We start from the raw sequence: 15,310 nt of genomic DNA, 5'->3' as shown, positions 1-15,310 counted from the left end.
GATAGGTGGTCATTAAAAAACAACCATTTTGTAAATTTGCTGTTGTGGGTAATTGACACTAGGTAAGTTTTAATCCTTCCTTTAATACACAGCTAAACTAGCATTAAAGCATCCAAGTCATATGGCCTGTGATAAAGCCAGAGTGAGTCCCAAGAAGAACCTGACAAGTAGTACATCAATTCCGACAGCTGTATTCAGACTTGTGCTGTCTGTGCCAGTTTTATGTCTCGTATTGATGGCTTGCTTGCAAATTGAGAGCTACAGTAGAACAACTCTGCGTCATAAAAAACTACCACTTCTGTTAGGTTTACTAAACCATTTGTTTTGTGCCTGTGTGTTCAAAACTGAAACACTGCACCTTTTGTGAGACTTCTCCAGCAGAATTGATAGCAAAGTAACTGCCTTGCGCTGAACTGTCATGTTCAGTGCACCAAAACAGCAGAAAATAGCAACAGATGCATGTCCTCCCTTTAAATTAAAAAAAAAAAAGAAAAAAAAAAAAGGAGCGATGCAATCTTTTCCTTACAGTTCTCCCCCATCCCATTATCTTTCCCCCACCCCTGAGTCTCTATTTTATGACTATTAGTCTCAGAAGGTTTGGTTAGTTACCACACACAGTTAAGCAGGATCAGTGTGTACAGAAAGCCAATTCAGTATCTGTGGAGTTCTTTTGTAGTTTTCTGTGTGAAGGTTTTTTTCTCGTTTTGTTTTGAGTGTCATTTGCAATTCATTGTCTGTGTTTTCTGAGGTTGGTGTATTCAGCTGCTTTGACCCTAGGTCTTGCACATTTAGCTCCTTGGATACAATCCTCTGACGTTCCTGCTGACGCTAGGAACACAAAAGCCATTGAATATCTTGAGCAATAAAAAAAGCCTTTGTTTCGGTTTGTTATGACAAAACACCTGACTCAAAGAATAAGCAGCTAGATAAAAGTACATTTTAAAAGTTGGCACATGATCTGAGCTATATTTTGCCCTGACTGAAGTATCTGCAAACACCTGAAGCTTTTTGTAATAACTGCTTAAAAAAAAGCCACTGTAAGTGGCAATATGTAGGGGCAGAAAAGATTTTTCTCTGCAAGTATTGACCAAATGGGACCTAGAGGATGTTCCTGAAACATTACACATACTTTTTTCTGTTTGTATTTATGAAGAGATGTGATATGTAGTGCCTCAAACCTCCACCTTGAGCTAACCATCCACCCTTCTTGCTTTCTTCCCCATCCTGAAATTGCAGAGCAGCTCCTGGTCCAACATTGCCATGTGGAAAGTCTCATGTCCAAGTCCACTGTGTCACTCCCTCCGCTGTCAAGACCTGGGGGCAAGGAGGGAGCCCCGGGGCTCAGACTGGGAAAGGAGAGCCTTGTGCTACTCCACACTGACCCCCTCTGACCACGTCACAGGGCTGTGCCGGCAGCTTTGAACAGTCTTTGCTCTTTTTTGAGCAATATCAAGCTGGGGAAAGGTGTAAAAGCACAAGTAAATGGAGGGTGGACATCAGAGCTTGCAATGGGGTCTGTAATCCAGTATCCCTGACAAGTGTTAGGTATTAAAATATTAATGTTTCTGCAGGATAAAATTAAATGTCCTGAAAAATACCTCCCTTTCATGGGCAGAATGAGACATCTTGTTGGAGGACTAGGGCTACGCTTAGTGAGCAAACTGGATTTCAGTGAAATTAAGTTGAAATGAAGTCCCTCTGTTTTGGCATAGATAATTTACCATATGTTGCAGGTTGAACTGTAACACTGTGGGGAAGTTATGATTAGATGGCAAATACAACAGCAGCTACAAGGACCTCAGTTGAACATTGACATTTCAATGCAAAGTTAACAGTTGTAGCTTAAAATCTGAGAAGTATTTAAGATTAAAATACAAGAGTCTGCACTGTTTGCATTCCATGTATTGCTAAATTAACCTTTAAGAGGATCAAAGGCTCCTACAATTAGAGAAATAATTTTAAATGGAGCTTTTCAGTTCCATTAAGACATAGAGAATCAGTTTTACACACTGTACCTCTGACTGTGAAGTGTTGTATAAAAGCCTAATGTAAGAAATGAAAACATACGCATTTTCCTGCCAGTAATCCACCATATTGCACGTGTACATGCGCATCTGTGAAAGTGGCAGTGTGGGTACACAAAGCAAGCTGTACGCTCTCACAGCCCAACTGTGCAATGCAGTTTCAACCCAAATGTCATAACGCAAGTCTTGAAGTAAGGAAAGGAGGGTTTGGGTGTTAATTATTACTTTAACCTGTGAAAGAGCAGAAAGTATTTGAGGGGAGGGTGGTAGGTGGGTGAGAGTTTTGTTGCAGAGGTTTATGTTGAAGCAACTTCTTTGATATTACAAAAAAAACCCTCTTACTGTATCACGGACATTCTGCTTTGTTTCTGTGAAATAGCAAAGCCCTTTATATACTGCTTTGCCTTGTGCTATAACCAGTTGGATGTGTTAAAATTGAGTTGAAAAGACAAATGTGCTTCAAGGAGCTAAATGCTGGGGGTTCTTGGTTTTTGACAGTTGTGAAAGGCTTGTTGGTGGGCTGAGAGCTAAAAGTGCTCCCAAATTTTGTATGGCTAGCCTATTGGCAGAGAATCAAAACAAACATCAAAGCAAAAGTGGCTATTCCTGGTCATCACAGCTGGACCTGGGTGCTTTGTGGCCTGGGCTCAGTTCTGCCACTGCTCTTGGCGGAGCAGCGTTTGTGCTCTGTGACACGGTCTCTTTTAGCCAGCTCTTCTCTCCCTGGTAGCAGGCACAGAACTGCTGAGGCAGAAATGATCCAGACTGCTTCCCCCAGTTTACCCGTATCTTTTAACTGACTTCTTAATCTTTCTACAGGGAAAAGAATATTTCAAATGCTGAACATCCAGATAACTTAATACATGTACTGTGGCAATCTCTCTGAGCTGAATTGGAGCCCCCTTCCACAAGGTTCAGTGCACTGTTTAAAACCTGTACTGCCTTCTCTGTTGGTTTGTGCTCATATGAAAGGACAGAATAGTAGAAAATCCACAGTGAAATCAGGAGAAATACAGAAGTACAGCAATTCTTTTCTTGGCATGTGCAATAATAGCCCTATTGGCTCATATCTTCAGTAGATTAATTTTGATTGTACAGTTTAATGTTGCTGTAAGTAATATACCAGAGAATTGGATAAACACTTCTTTTAGCTGGCTGTTTGTTCTGGTGAGTTCTCAAAACTTTCTGCATCAGAATAACAATATCCCATTTATGCTAAATATCAATAGATAGCATTTTTATAGTGATTACTTCACACTGAAGAATGATCAAATGATAATTTAAATGAAAAAAGAACTTGTCAGGAAATGGAAAAAAGGAAAAAATGCACACGTGCACTGAGAAAAGCAAGAAAATGATCTTTGTTGTATCCAGGTCAACCTTGTGTGTTTTGCTTTAAACAGGGCTAATTACCAATGAAAAAAATTGGTTCTTGCTGTTGGGATAATTATAAATGTGGGTCATTGTGAGCAGGGTTTGTTATGGTGAACTTTAATTATACTTTACTTTTGCTTGGCTGTTTGGCTGAAGCAAACAAGGGCTCTGTTCTTTCAGAGAGAAAACAGAAATAAAGCTAGTGACTTCCTTCATTTCAACGCCCACACAGAGGTCTCGTCCCAACACACCAGTCCTCAGAAGAAGAGAGCTGCTTCTTAATTTTAATAAGCAGATTGTGGTTTAAGGCTGTGGTTGGTTAGACCAGTTTAAAGAAGGCATTATTTGTATAACCATTAAATCGTAGCAATTAGGACAAATATTGCTGATATATGATATGCTTTTTGGCTAATTTATTTCACTTGTACTCTTGAATCGTTCTCTAACCAGTTTCTTGCCTGCTAGGATATCCGTTGTTGATATATCTGTATATGTTTTTCCACTTGATATGATACAGTATTCAAGCTGTATCATATTCTTCACCATTCCTGAAGAACTGCCTGAATACAGTTTATTATTGAGGCTCAAAATCTCAGTAATGTCAGTTGCTGATGGCTCCTGGTCTGATACAAACAGTAACAGTTCCGTTAGGCTCTTCTGAACCTCTGATAAAAATGCCAAGTTTGAAATATGTAAAGCATCTGAGAGAGAAATAATTTGCATTACCTGAAATATGTAAAAGGGTTGTCTGTAATCCTTGATACATAGGGGACCTAAACAGATTGTTACTGGGCTATAAAGGACAAGCTATGATCAGGTGCTCCAGACTTCATCCCATTTTAGCATCCCCAACCAGTGAACCATAGCAGGTACAGCATATAAGCATCTCGGAGGAGAAGAAAATTAAAGGCATTTCAAAAGTGAAAGTTGGCGTGGCTTACTCAGGAGAAGATTTCTCTCAACGACAGGAAAATGTACTTATCTGTAAAACTTTAAAGATGAGCTCTACAGCAGACAACCTATCCTGAAAGCACACAGATTATTCATTCTAGGTGCAGAGGGAAAAAATGGTCTAAGACTCTTAAGTTTTTTATTTGGAAGCCTAATACTTAGGCTAAGAAAATATCAGAAGTAACAGGGCCTTCAGATGCTTGGCCTTATGGGCGGTGATGAGGAAGGTCTTCAGTGTTGATGAATCCATGCCCTACCAGCTTGCTACTTACTGGAGAAGAAGATAGTGCTCAGGGATGATTAATTCCCTTCTCCAAGAAACAGACAGAAAAGCAACTGTTCAAAAGCAAGAGACAAGTAAAGCCTGTTAACTGTACCAAATCTTCCTCAACGTTTGAAAAAGCTGTGCCCTTTGCTTCAAATCCACTTTCTAGAACCAAGGAAAGTCCAGGCGTGTAAGAGCCAGCTATAACTGTTTATTTTCAGATAGTATCTGTTGAACTATCTCCCTGTTCTCGTCCCTGGGAAGGGTAGACCTGTGGTTGTTTAGGAGAGAGAGCTTAGTGCCAAGGACAGGATAGGTCTTTGGAAATGCCCATGATGCTGCCTGGTTTTAGATATTTGATTTTCTAGACATTTTATTTAAATGCAGGCATTTGGAAATTGCAAGTAGATGCATCTAAAACGTGAAGCTGGCCTCCTCTAAGGGCAGATTCGGGTTCAGCTGTACTATATTCTAGCTGTGTGAAGTCTTCATTATACACTGGCTATTTTGACCTTTCCTTGAAAGCAGCCAGCCTCTGAAATTGCAGGAGAAAATGGAAAGCTTTTGAAAGACTTACCTCCTAAGCACAAGTACTGCAGAATATTTAGCACTTAAAACTTTAAAACTTTAACTTTTCAGACTATAATTTCTTAATTGCTTAGAGACATAGCATAGTCCTGGTGCAGCAAACTCTAATAACGTACGATTGCCTTAACTTTTGTTCTGCTACACAACGGTTTATGTTTCCCTGCTGGGTGTTAATTATTTTTTCCTCAGATTTCAGAAGACACTTTGGCAGTCTGATGGGACAGGGCCAAAAATTTCAGTCTCAAGCTGGGAGGTCTATACAAAGGATTGAATTCTGAACCGTAAATTTAAAATTAATTTCATGTAAAAAGACAAATATATTGTGAGTGCACTTCTACTGTAGTCTTTCTAGCAATGACGCCTCTAATTTCAGAAAGTAAATCAGTCTTGGCTGCTGCTAACTGTATGCTTTGTTCATGCTTTGTGACATTCTAACACAGGCTGCTGTTGAACTAATTATTGCCCAGAAAAGGAAGGAAATATGATGTGGAAGACACAGAGCTTGATCCACAGTTCCTCTTGAACTCAATGGGAGTCTTTCTATTGATCCTCATGAAATTTTGGATTAGGTCTATGGAACACAAGTTCAGCTTTCCAAAAAAAACCCCTATGGCTATTAGAACAATAAAAGCAAACTTCATACTTGCAGTTTTATTCAGTGTCATGATTAAAAAGAAATCTTTTTTGCGTTCAGTCATATAGGACCTGACTTTGATTTATTTTGTTGTTGTTCTTTTTGTCTTGATGCTTAGGTTTTCTGTGTTTAAGAAAAAATAAATAATTCTTTCTGGAAGCTTAAATTAAGAAGCCACTTATATCTTTATTTAAGTATAATAATGTGAAATTGTTTTGGTTCAGTGTCTTATAAGATTTTTTTTCTTTTCCCCTTCTTTTCTTGAAGTTTCTATTATTAGATGAAATTTCTCAGTTTGTGGTTTTAGTTAATTTGCATTTTGGTGATTTTTAGCCAAAACGTTCTAGGAAACTCACTAATGTTCACACACTTTTGTTTTTCTTTTACACACAGGTACTATTGGATACAATCAAAGAAACAGGATAGATACTCTTATGTATCTTCTAGCCTATCCGCAAAAGCCAATGGTAAAAACAAAAACAATTGAACTGATAGATTTTGAGAAACTGCCTGCTGGACAGAATGCCACAGTTGCTGTGATGAGCTACAGTGGTTACGATATTGAAGATGCTCTTGTCTTAAACAAGGCCTCTTTGGATAGAGGTAAGAACCATCAATTCTTTCCCATTTCTCTAGTGTGTGTTCTAATAAATGTTTTAATAAACTTACTGTGTCATGGTGTTGTCCTATAATAACTGTTATTGCAGTTATGAACAGTACATCTCTAACTAAGAAATCGAATTCCAAAACTGCTTTGAATGCTTTTGTTTGTTTTCTGCATGAATAGTGATGGTAATTCCATGCTTCCAATAGTGTGGTAGAGTTACCAACATGTAAATAAACTTCTGCGTATGGATATTATAAGAAAAAATGGCTAACTTTTGACCTCAAATAAAAAAGTTTAAATGGTCCCTTTTTGAAAACATTTAATTTACAAAAAGCGTAATGTATTAGATAATCTGTTCCATTGGGCTTGCTTTTGAGATGGTTACCTGAACCTTTGTTTATTACTGATAGAGGGGTCTCATTATTTTCACCAGTAACAAAAACAATAGATGAAATTAGACTTCTGAATGTGTTTGGGAAAGGAATGGAACGTGTGGCAGTTTGTGTCCTTGTGAACTTTTGATGCTCTGAGGGAGCAATAGCAGTATTGCCTACTTTCTGAGAGAAAATAATAGTATTGTCTAAAGCAAAATAATTTAGTGTTTATTCAGAGATAAACTAATGACCGACCTCCTTAAAAAAAAAAAAATTCTGTGCAGTGCATTTTAAGGAAAAGTACATAAGTACCAAATAGAAGGTAACCAAGTGAAACCTATGTTTGTGCCACTCTAGCCTGTCTCGCTCTCTCCATAATTCTTCAGCGCTTTATGTTAATGCTGCTGGGGGTTGGAGGAGAGTTGCCTGAAAACTTAGTCTCTCTTCTTTCTCTTTTCTAAATAAGTTCCCTTGAGAGAAGACATAGTGCAGTGTGATCAAATTGGTTTTAGTTTCGGGTGGCCAAAATCAGATTCTTCCATCACTTTATTCCTGCCCCCCCCACTCCCTTCCTCCTAGTTGCTAGGCAGCAATAATAGTATTCCTAGACATGTATCTTTGGCATTAATGTCTGCCGCATTTAATTTATGCCTCCTTTTCTAAAACAACAACAGGCATGATTTAAAACTGAATGTTTTCTTTTCTGGTAGACTGGTAACATTTACCGGGAGAGCTGTGGTGCTTGTCAGGACTTACTTGACATAATCTAAAGATATAGATGTACTGTATGTGGCTGCAACCATCTTTGAAATGAACTAAAATAACGTAGGATTATTAGAAAGCCTTGCTCTTGGCTGTCTCTAATTCTAATGTGACAAAAGAGTTTAGTATTGTGGCTAGTTGCTGTGCTTGGAGAGAAATTCTGGAGATGCTACTTTTCTCATCTAAAACCCAAACCAAACCTGTTTTATAATAATATATGCAATTCAGAATTCTTTCAGCTGGGAAAAAAGTGAGTAATGGGGTGATTATATGAAACAGTCAGTACTTTCCTGGTAGGCTAGCTTGTGTCAACCACAAACATGAGTAAAAGTTCAGGTTTCTTAGAACTTCCGAAAGGAAGAGGTGCTGTGCTCATCCTGTTACAGTCTCTTCTCCTATGTTGTATCTCCCTGTGGACCGCCAAAGGTAAGAGAAATGATGCGTGCGTGTGTGTGCAGAGGTATAGAAGGAGATTAGCACAACTTCAGAATTGGACCATTGTCCAATGTCTAAAAAAAGTAGCATGCATGATCTAATTTTTTAAATTGTGAGTTACTAGGTATCCATGTACAATGCTATGCATATTCAAGATAATGAATAATGTAACTAATAAAATGTATCTCAGGAGGTGGATCAGCGTTCTTGTTTTATTCTGATAATGTGTTATAAAGAATCTTTGAACTCCTAGGCAGATGAGTTTGTGTTACATTTTAGGTTTTGGAAGGTGTCTTGTATACAAGAATGCCAAGTGTACACTGAAGCGTTACACAAACCAGACATTTGATAAAGTTATGGGTCCGATGTTGGATGCAGCTACCCGTAAACCAATCTGGCGCCATGAAATTTTAGATGCTGATGGTATCTGCTCTCCAGGTATGTCAAACTACATGTTCAGTCATGGCATGTTCATAATCTGAGGTAGAAGTTAATGTTCTGTTAATATTTCTTGTGCATCTTGTTTTATCCTTAGTGTAATCATATTTTTTTCCTTGAAGGTGATAGTATTGTATGGAAAATTAAAAAATGTTAGTTTCTGAAAGCAGTGTGGTACCAGTCGTTGAGGATTTTTTTGTGCATGAGAAAAGGGAGCTTTAAGTAGAAGAGTGAGTCTTTAACAGTGTGTATCTATTGAAGTATTAGAACTTATATTCTTACGTCCCCAAACTGGCAAACTTTTAATACTTTAGTTTTTTACTGTTTGTGTCTCATATGTTCTGTCGTTGTTTTTTAAGGATAGATTCCTTACTATTTTGATTTTGTGTCAAAACCTCCTAGCATGCTGTCAGTTAATGCAGTTTTTTGAGGAAGTAAAACCTTGTGTTTGTAACACTTTAGAAATATGTTTGGAGGGCCATAAGAAGCTAAACACAACTACATTTAGTTATGAGGACAGGTGTGTAACTTTCCAATGGAAATAAGTTTGAGAAAGAATCCTTCCATACTGTCATCCTTCAGTTAGGAAACAGCTTAATAGATCTGCTGGGATCTAATAAGAAAGGTGCCGTAGAAGGCACTAAACTTAATTCCATTAGAGCAACACAGTTGGGTCACTTTTGCTCTTTAACACATCACAATGGAGCTTTCAAAGTTAATTAAAAAAAAGGGCAAGAATCTTCTGAAGTATTAGGATAGATAGATAGATAGCACTATCCTATCTGACAGACGAGGCTGTTCTCAGTGTGTAGGTAAATACTCTCTGAAATAGTTCATATGGACAGAAGAGACATAGGGTGAAGTTCAGTGTAATTTTGTGGAGGAGGTGGGAGGCAGGTACTTGATATGCACTAGTATCATTGGGCATGCTACTGATCTGGTTTTCTGTGTGAAGAGCAGGATAAGGAAATGGGGGGGGAAATAGCTGATGTGTGAGACCAGAAGCAATAGGAAAAAGTAATTGCAAAGAGAGCCTGAAAGTAGTCTTGCACAAATCATTGTGGGAATAATGTGATGTCCTGAATTTAGGTGTGCATTTCTAAAATTTTGCAGTTACAGTGTTGCTTGTTAATTTTCTCCATACTTACAGCAGATGACTTCAGATACTTTTGTGTATTCTTTAGACCCAGAGTATGTTGAACAGCTATTCCCATAGTGCACCCAGCATGCAAGCTGTTCTGTTTTGGTTTACCAAAAAAAGCTAATTTAATGATTCCCTTGCCATGCAATATTTAATAAAATAACATGGCATACTTCCTGGACATGTTCCTTCTGGTTTGTCTTCCAGCTTACCTTTTTTTAAAGCTTAAAATGTATTTCTAACATAGGTAGCCAGATAAGTTTTCATGGTGCTTTTCTTTCTTGTTCTTTGTAGGTGAAAAAGTAGAAAATAAGCAAGTCCTTGTGAACAAATCTATGCCAACTGTGACCCAGACACCTCTGGAAGGAAGTAGTGTGCCTCAGCAGCCACAGTACAAAGATGTGCCAGTAACGTATGTTGCATCATAACTTTATAGTTGGGGAAGGTACATGGAGGAAAGGTATCTGAGAAAATATTCAATTCTAGAAAAGTCAAAGGAATAAACTTCCCTCTGCAAAGTAGACCTAGTTCCCTAGGTCTTGATTTTTCACAGGGTTTTTCAGAGCCTAGGTTATTTTCACAAGTGCCTAGCCAGTTAATCACTAATAAGTTAGATTCTGACACCTAGATTCTGAAAGGCTGGAATTGCAAAGAGAGGGATGAACCCTCCTGAAGATGTACGTATAGAGAGGAATCACTGAGTAGATTCCCAGGAGAAACTGAGGAGAGAGCTAAGACAGTGGTAGAGGGGAGAGGAGTCGCTCATGGATGAAGAGATGGAGAAACAGGAGAAAAGCAGGATGAGTGAGAGGGCAGAGAACACGTGTGTACTTAGTGAGGGGGCACATCTCCTCCATACCAGCTCCCACAGAAAATGGCCAATGCTGACTGGTGTAGCGTTCGCTACATATCAAGGTGCCACGATTAGATCACTGGTCGGCCCGGACCAGGGAAAGAGACAGATAACACACACAGTGTGAGCGCCAACTTCCACCTTTTATTGCGCAGTTAATTCCTTTTAAACTAACAAGGGGAGGCGGGATTACAGGTACATCACAAGGCTGCGACTAACCCTCTAACTTTCCGTGACAATGCGAGATCTTCCAAACACTGAACCCTACAGACTGGTGCTCAGTCTTCATTTTGCCAGGCAGAAGGCCAGGAGATGGAGACCTTCCTGTCTCAGAGGCTGACAGTCAGCTCATTCTGGCCACTCTAGTTAGACGTCCTTTACCAAGGCACCAGTGAATGGGAAAGGACAGTCAGAAAGAGTTTTTCTGAACTCTTGTCCTTGTCCTGAAAGAACAGGAGAGGGCTTCTGAAGTGTGAAGTGAAAATTTTGCATTAAATGTAAAAATAAAGAGGGAAAGAAAGAATAAAGGGGTTTTCACTGTTTTGTCAGGAATAGCCTTGACAGTTTGGTAAATTAGAGAGCAAGGCAAGCAATTGGTACCCAGATCAGAAAGGCAGAATTAGCTTTGCTGCACTTCTGTGTGTTTCATAACCAATAGAAAGCTCTAGGTTTACTCCTACAAGATATTAATAGAGAAGTGAGGCAACAATGTAATTATCAACAGCAAAGAAGTAATTCTGCCAGATAAAGGCATTGATCCAGGGCTCCCAGTTTAGGTGTCATAGTTTGACCATCTCAGCTACCTGAACAATGAGACAAAATAATCTCCTACGTAAGGTATTAAAATCTCCTCTACCCTTAATCTGCAATACATATGAAAAAGCGGATACCAGAATAATTTCCTTCCTGCTCTGTCATGCCTACCTTTTTCCTCTCCTTCCATAATCCCTGCATCTTGGACTCTAGAGTTATCTCTGTCTGTACCTCATACTATGTTCTGCCCTTGGTTCATTTCCACACCTGCACCTAATGCATAGTTTCAGTCAGGATATTATGCCTTAATTTTGTTCTTAAGTACTCATGGTATATGCCTTAAACTCCCTTCTTCAACTATAACTCCCTATTTGGCTTTTGTTTGTTTAACTGAAGATCCAGAAATTTGCAATATACTAGGAAGCTTTTTTCCATGAAGAAGAGCCCACGTGACAAAAAAATACACCTTGTTCTTTAAAAGTTCAGCTTAATTGTCCCTTTGTTTCTATTGTATCTCTTAAGCCTTTTCTTTTCCAGAAACATACTGTACTTTGGAACTTTTTATATATATAATCTTTGCTCCATCGGCCTCCCATATATAAGTTCCGTGAAGACTATAGTTTGGCCAGAAGGTTACCAATACACAGATACTTGTTTGTAACTTGTGTTTGGTTCATAGATGTAAAACTCATGTTTTGTCTTCTTGTACTAGCTACAAAGGTGCGACTGATTCTTATATTGAAAAAGTAATGATTTCATCAAATGCAGAGGATGCTTTCTTGATAAAAATGTTGTTGAGGCAAACTAGACGTCCAGAAATTGGTGATAAATTTAGCAGTCGTCATGGGCAGAAAGGTAAGCTACACATTTGATAAAAATAAACACAGACTGGATATGCCTACTATACATACATAGTATCATCATGCATGTTTCCATTGATTGGTTCAGATCTTTTATGAATGCAGTGGTAGAAGACCATATCTCTTTTTTTGGTTAACTTCACCTAATTTAGCAATGATGTTTCTGGAACTGAGGAGAGGAACTGGCAAACACAACTCTGTGTTGATTTATGAATCTGGAAAATACTGTAGTTGTCCATTTTAAACAAGAACAGGGTTTTGAGATTTGGCTGGGGTTTTTTTCCAAGTGTGAATTTGGTTTTAGGTGACAGGTTTGTCAGCGGGTTATCAAGAGAGAGATTGGAGGAAAGAGTGAAAGGGCCTCTTCTGAATGGACAGAAAAGACCAGGGATGGAATGGGATGTCTGCAAGTCATCTCTGCAGACATACTGCTCTAAAGACAAGACTGCAGATAGACAGCTCAAAGCCATGGTGTAAAAGGGAAGCAAATAGGAATGCAACTAGGAGTGCACCAGCAGAGTCCGGAAAGAAGGGGAAAATGTTTTTGAGAATACACCTGGGACATGATCTGGGGCACCTCTAGATCTTCAAATCGAGAATTGAAAATGGGTACCTACTAGGAAGCTGTGTGGTGGCAAGTAGCTCTCTAGTATTAATGTTAATAGTAAGATGAAAATCAGGAGCCTGTTTCCATATTTGTTGAAAAAAGCAGTGGACTCCCTTTGACCTTAATGGCAAAAAACCGTGACTCAGACCATCCTCTCTGAATCTCAAAGAGCTGGGAGGTGTGGGAGGGGTGTTAAGAAAGAAGTGACTGAAAACAGTCTGACTGTGACTGACTTAAAATCATGTTTTGGTTCCATTGGTATCAATGTGGGACAAGTTTTGACACGTTTTCATCTGTCTGTACACTTGGAAAATCTAGATTATTAGTACTTTCCGCATGACCTCCTGCCTTACTGTATGTGCTGTGATAAACCTACTACCTGAATGTTGTAATCTTGTTATATTTTTATGTCTTATTTTGGTTTGAGAACATTGCTCGGTCTCTTGTCAGATGTGGTGGGGAGGCAAAGAAGTTGCTGTTATCAAATCCTTTCCAGTGCAGCACAAACACTCCTTTTCTGTTACTGGGCAAATGTGATACATCTTAATAACTACTGGAACAAAAAAATTCTTACTCCTTTGCTTTGATTTCTGAGGAACTGGAACCAGAGCATCGAGTGTAAAGCACACCAGCCTCTTACATCTGTAACACAAGTATCCACTACGTCTGTGTGGAGGGCAGAGGGAGGGAACTGAGGAGATAACAGAGGACGCTGTTTAGATTTGAAACACTAATACTTAAAACTAGTTGTAGTCGGTGAACTTTGCAGTAGTACATCAAATTACGATACTAGCTAAGGGATGTCTTGCAAACAAACTGGCCTTTTGTGAGCAGTGTTCTCTTTGTCAGGAGACACATGGAAGAGAGAGTGCTTTTTGTTAGGAGGAGCTCCCTGAAAGCGTCCATTTCAACATTTTGTGACGTGGTCCCACTCTACTCGCAGTATAATGTTGGGTTTGACCTTGGAGAAGAACCAGAGAACTCTGTGGGCAGATATGCCCTGGAGTCAGTCAGCAGGGAGCTGGTACTTACACAACATCCACATGTAGATCTGACCCAGTCAAAAGAGATGAAACTGCAACAAATGTCATCAGTAAACATCAGTATCCAGCTCTAGTGCGCTCTTAAATGAAGTTTAAACAGAATCATCTCCAGTGTATTCAGTGCCTGTGTGATTGGAAAGAGGTATGAAGAGCAGTTGCTTATAGATGGACCCCAGGCACAAGTAAGAAGTCATTTTTATAATGCTCCATACCACTGTTTACTTCTTTACTGACATATGTAGCCTGAAGTCAAACTCGAGGTCCTTTGTGACCTTCTGGGGCTATGGAAGTACATAAGCATCAGTGGCAATGAGGTGGCCATGCGTAACTGAAGTAAAAGACTGCATCCCCTTTTGTGAGATGCAGAGCTAACCACAGTAATCCTCATTTCTGTAGCCTCCAGGTTTGGTGATCAGGACATCTACCTAGAGCAAACCTATCAATCAATAGAGGTGAAATGGGTGCAAGAGGCAGTACTTGATCATAATGTCAGCTGTTACCAGATGTTGCCTCAAGTTCCTGTGTGTTTTCTATGGACTACAGTCAATGCAGGCTTTCTCAGTATATCCAGCTCTCCAAGATCACCCTTATTTCCACAGTGTCTTTCCATAGACCCATAAAACTGGTTCTTGAAACTCTGTATTCTAAAGAAATCCTTCCATTGTTTCTGCTGTCATTAATAGAAACTCTTCTGATAAGCATTGAAATATTTTTCCTGATTGTATTTTCAAGATGGCTTTTGATCTAAAAATAGAAAGCAATTCTCACCGAGTCCCCAAGTAATTTGGAAACCAGTACCTGTTGAAGGCTTCAAAAAAGTAAAGAAGCAACAGTACATTCTTGACTTTCTTTTAAAATCCAGTCTAGTTCTTGCACTACAGCCATAGTATAGTTCTGGTAAGTGAGGGGAAAGATCTTTAGCTTCAGAGGCAAAGAGAAAGAGTTGAGCAGTTGGAACGGTTCAACTGCCCTATTCCTTGCTTTGCTCCAGGAAGATTCTCCTTCAGGAAGATTTTGTGTAGAGTCTCTTTCAAATAATTTTTTAATCTCATACACAATGAAGATGTGCAGTACTTTTAAGCCTATGACCACTTGTAGAGCAAAGTCCATTTCTTAATGTATTTTGAGTTTAGAATAAGTAGTCCTTTCTCCTTATAAGTGGCATGTGGCATTTTAGCTGCAAATAACTATGTAACAATACAATCAGTACTGTGCAGGACAAATTTTCTTAACCAGAATCAAAAAAAAAAAAAAAAGCCTACAAATTATATTAAACAAGATGCTCAGGCATTTGCATGAAAAATTTAAGCAGGTAAGATTTTTCTCCTAGTTTGGGCTATTGATGTGCACCTGTTGAAATAGTTAGTTGAACAGGATTTAAATGGAACTGATTTTTCATACCTCTCCAAAAATCAAGAAAAGGGTGCTCCACAAATCTCAGACCATCAGAGGAGAAAAGGTGGAAGTGGAAGAATGACAGAAGGAAACAGGATTGTGTCAGGCAGGCTGCAGTGTGGCTTTAGGGAACAGAGGGCCTTCAAGACCACTAAATGCACATAAGGCATCTCAGAGTCTAGAGCAAGCTCATTTAAGAGGTCTTC

At 39.0% G+C, this 15,310-nt stretch overlaps 1 protein-coding gene across 3 annotated transcripts in view; it reads left to right on the top strand.

Moving 5' to 3' along the window:
• Positions 1-15,310, top strand: part of POLR3B (RNA polymerase III subunit B) — a 79,370-nt gene that overhangs the window by 42,149 nt on the left and 21,911 nt on the right. For all 3 annotated transcript variants that reach the window (XR_012653667.1, XM_075052019.1, XM_075052020.1), the window contains exons 20-23: positions 6,230-6,439; positions 8,294-8,452; positions 9,888-10,005; positions 11,912-12,054. Coding sequence is in view for 2 of the 3 variants with exons in the window: in XM_075052019.1 (XP_074908120.1) it covers positions 6,230-6,439; positions 8,294-8,452; positions 9,888-10,005; positions 11,912-12,054 (630 nt within the window). In the remaining variant the exon portion in view is untranslated. The remainder of the gene's footprint in view (positions 1-6,229; positions 6,440-8,293; positions 8,453-9,887; positions 10,006-11,911; positions 12,055-15,310) is intronic.

This window comes from Buteo buteo, chromosome 19, assembly GCF_964188355.1.
Source record: "Buteo buteo chromosome 19, bButBut1.hap1.1, whole genome shotgun sequence".
Taxonomy (NCBI): Eukaryota; Metazoa; Chordata; class Aves; order Accipitriformes; family Accipitridae; genus Buteo; species Buteo buteo.
This window is presented reverse-complemented; position numbering and strand designations above follow the sequence as displayed.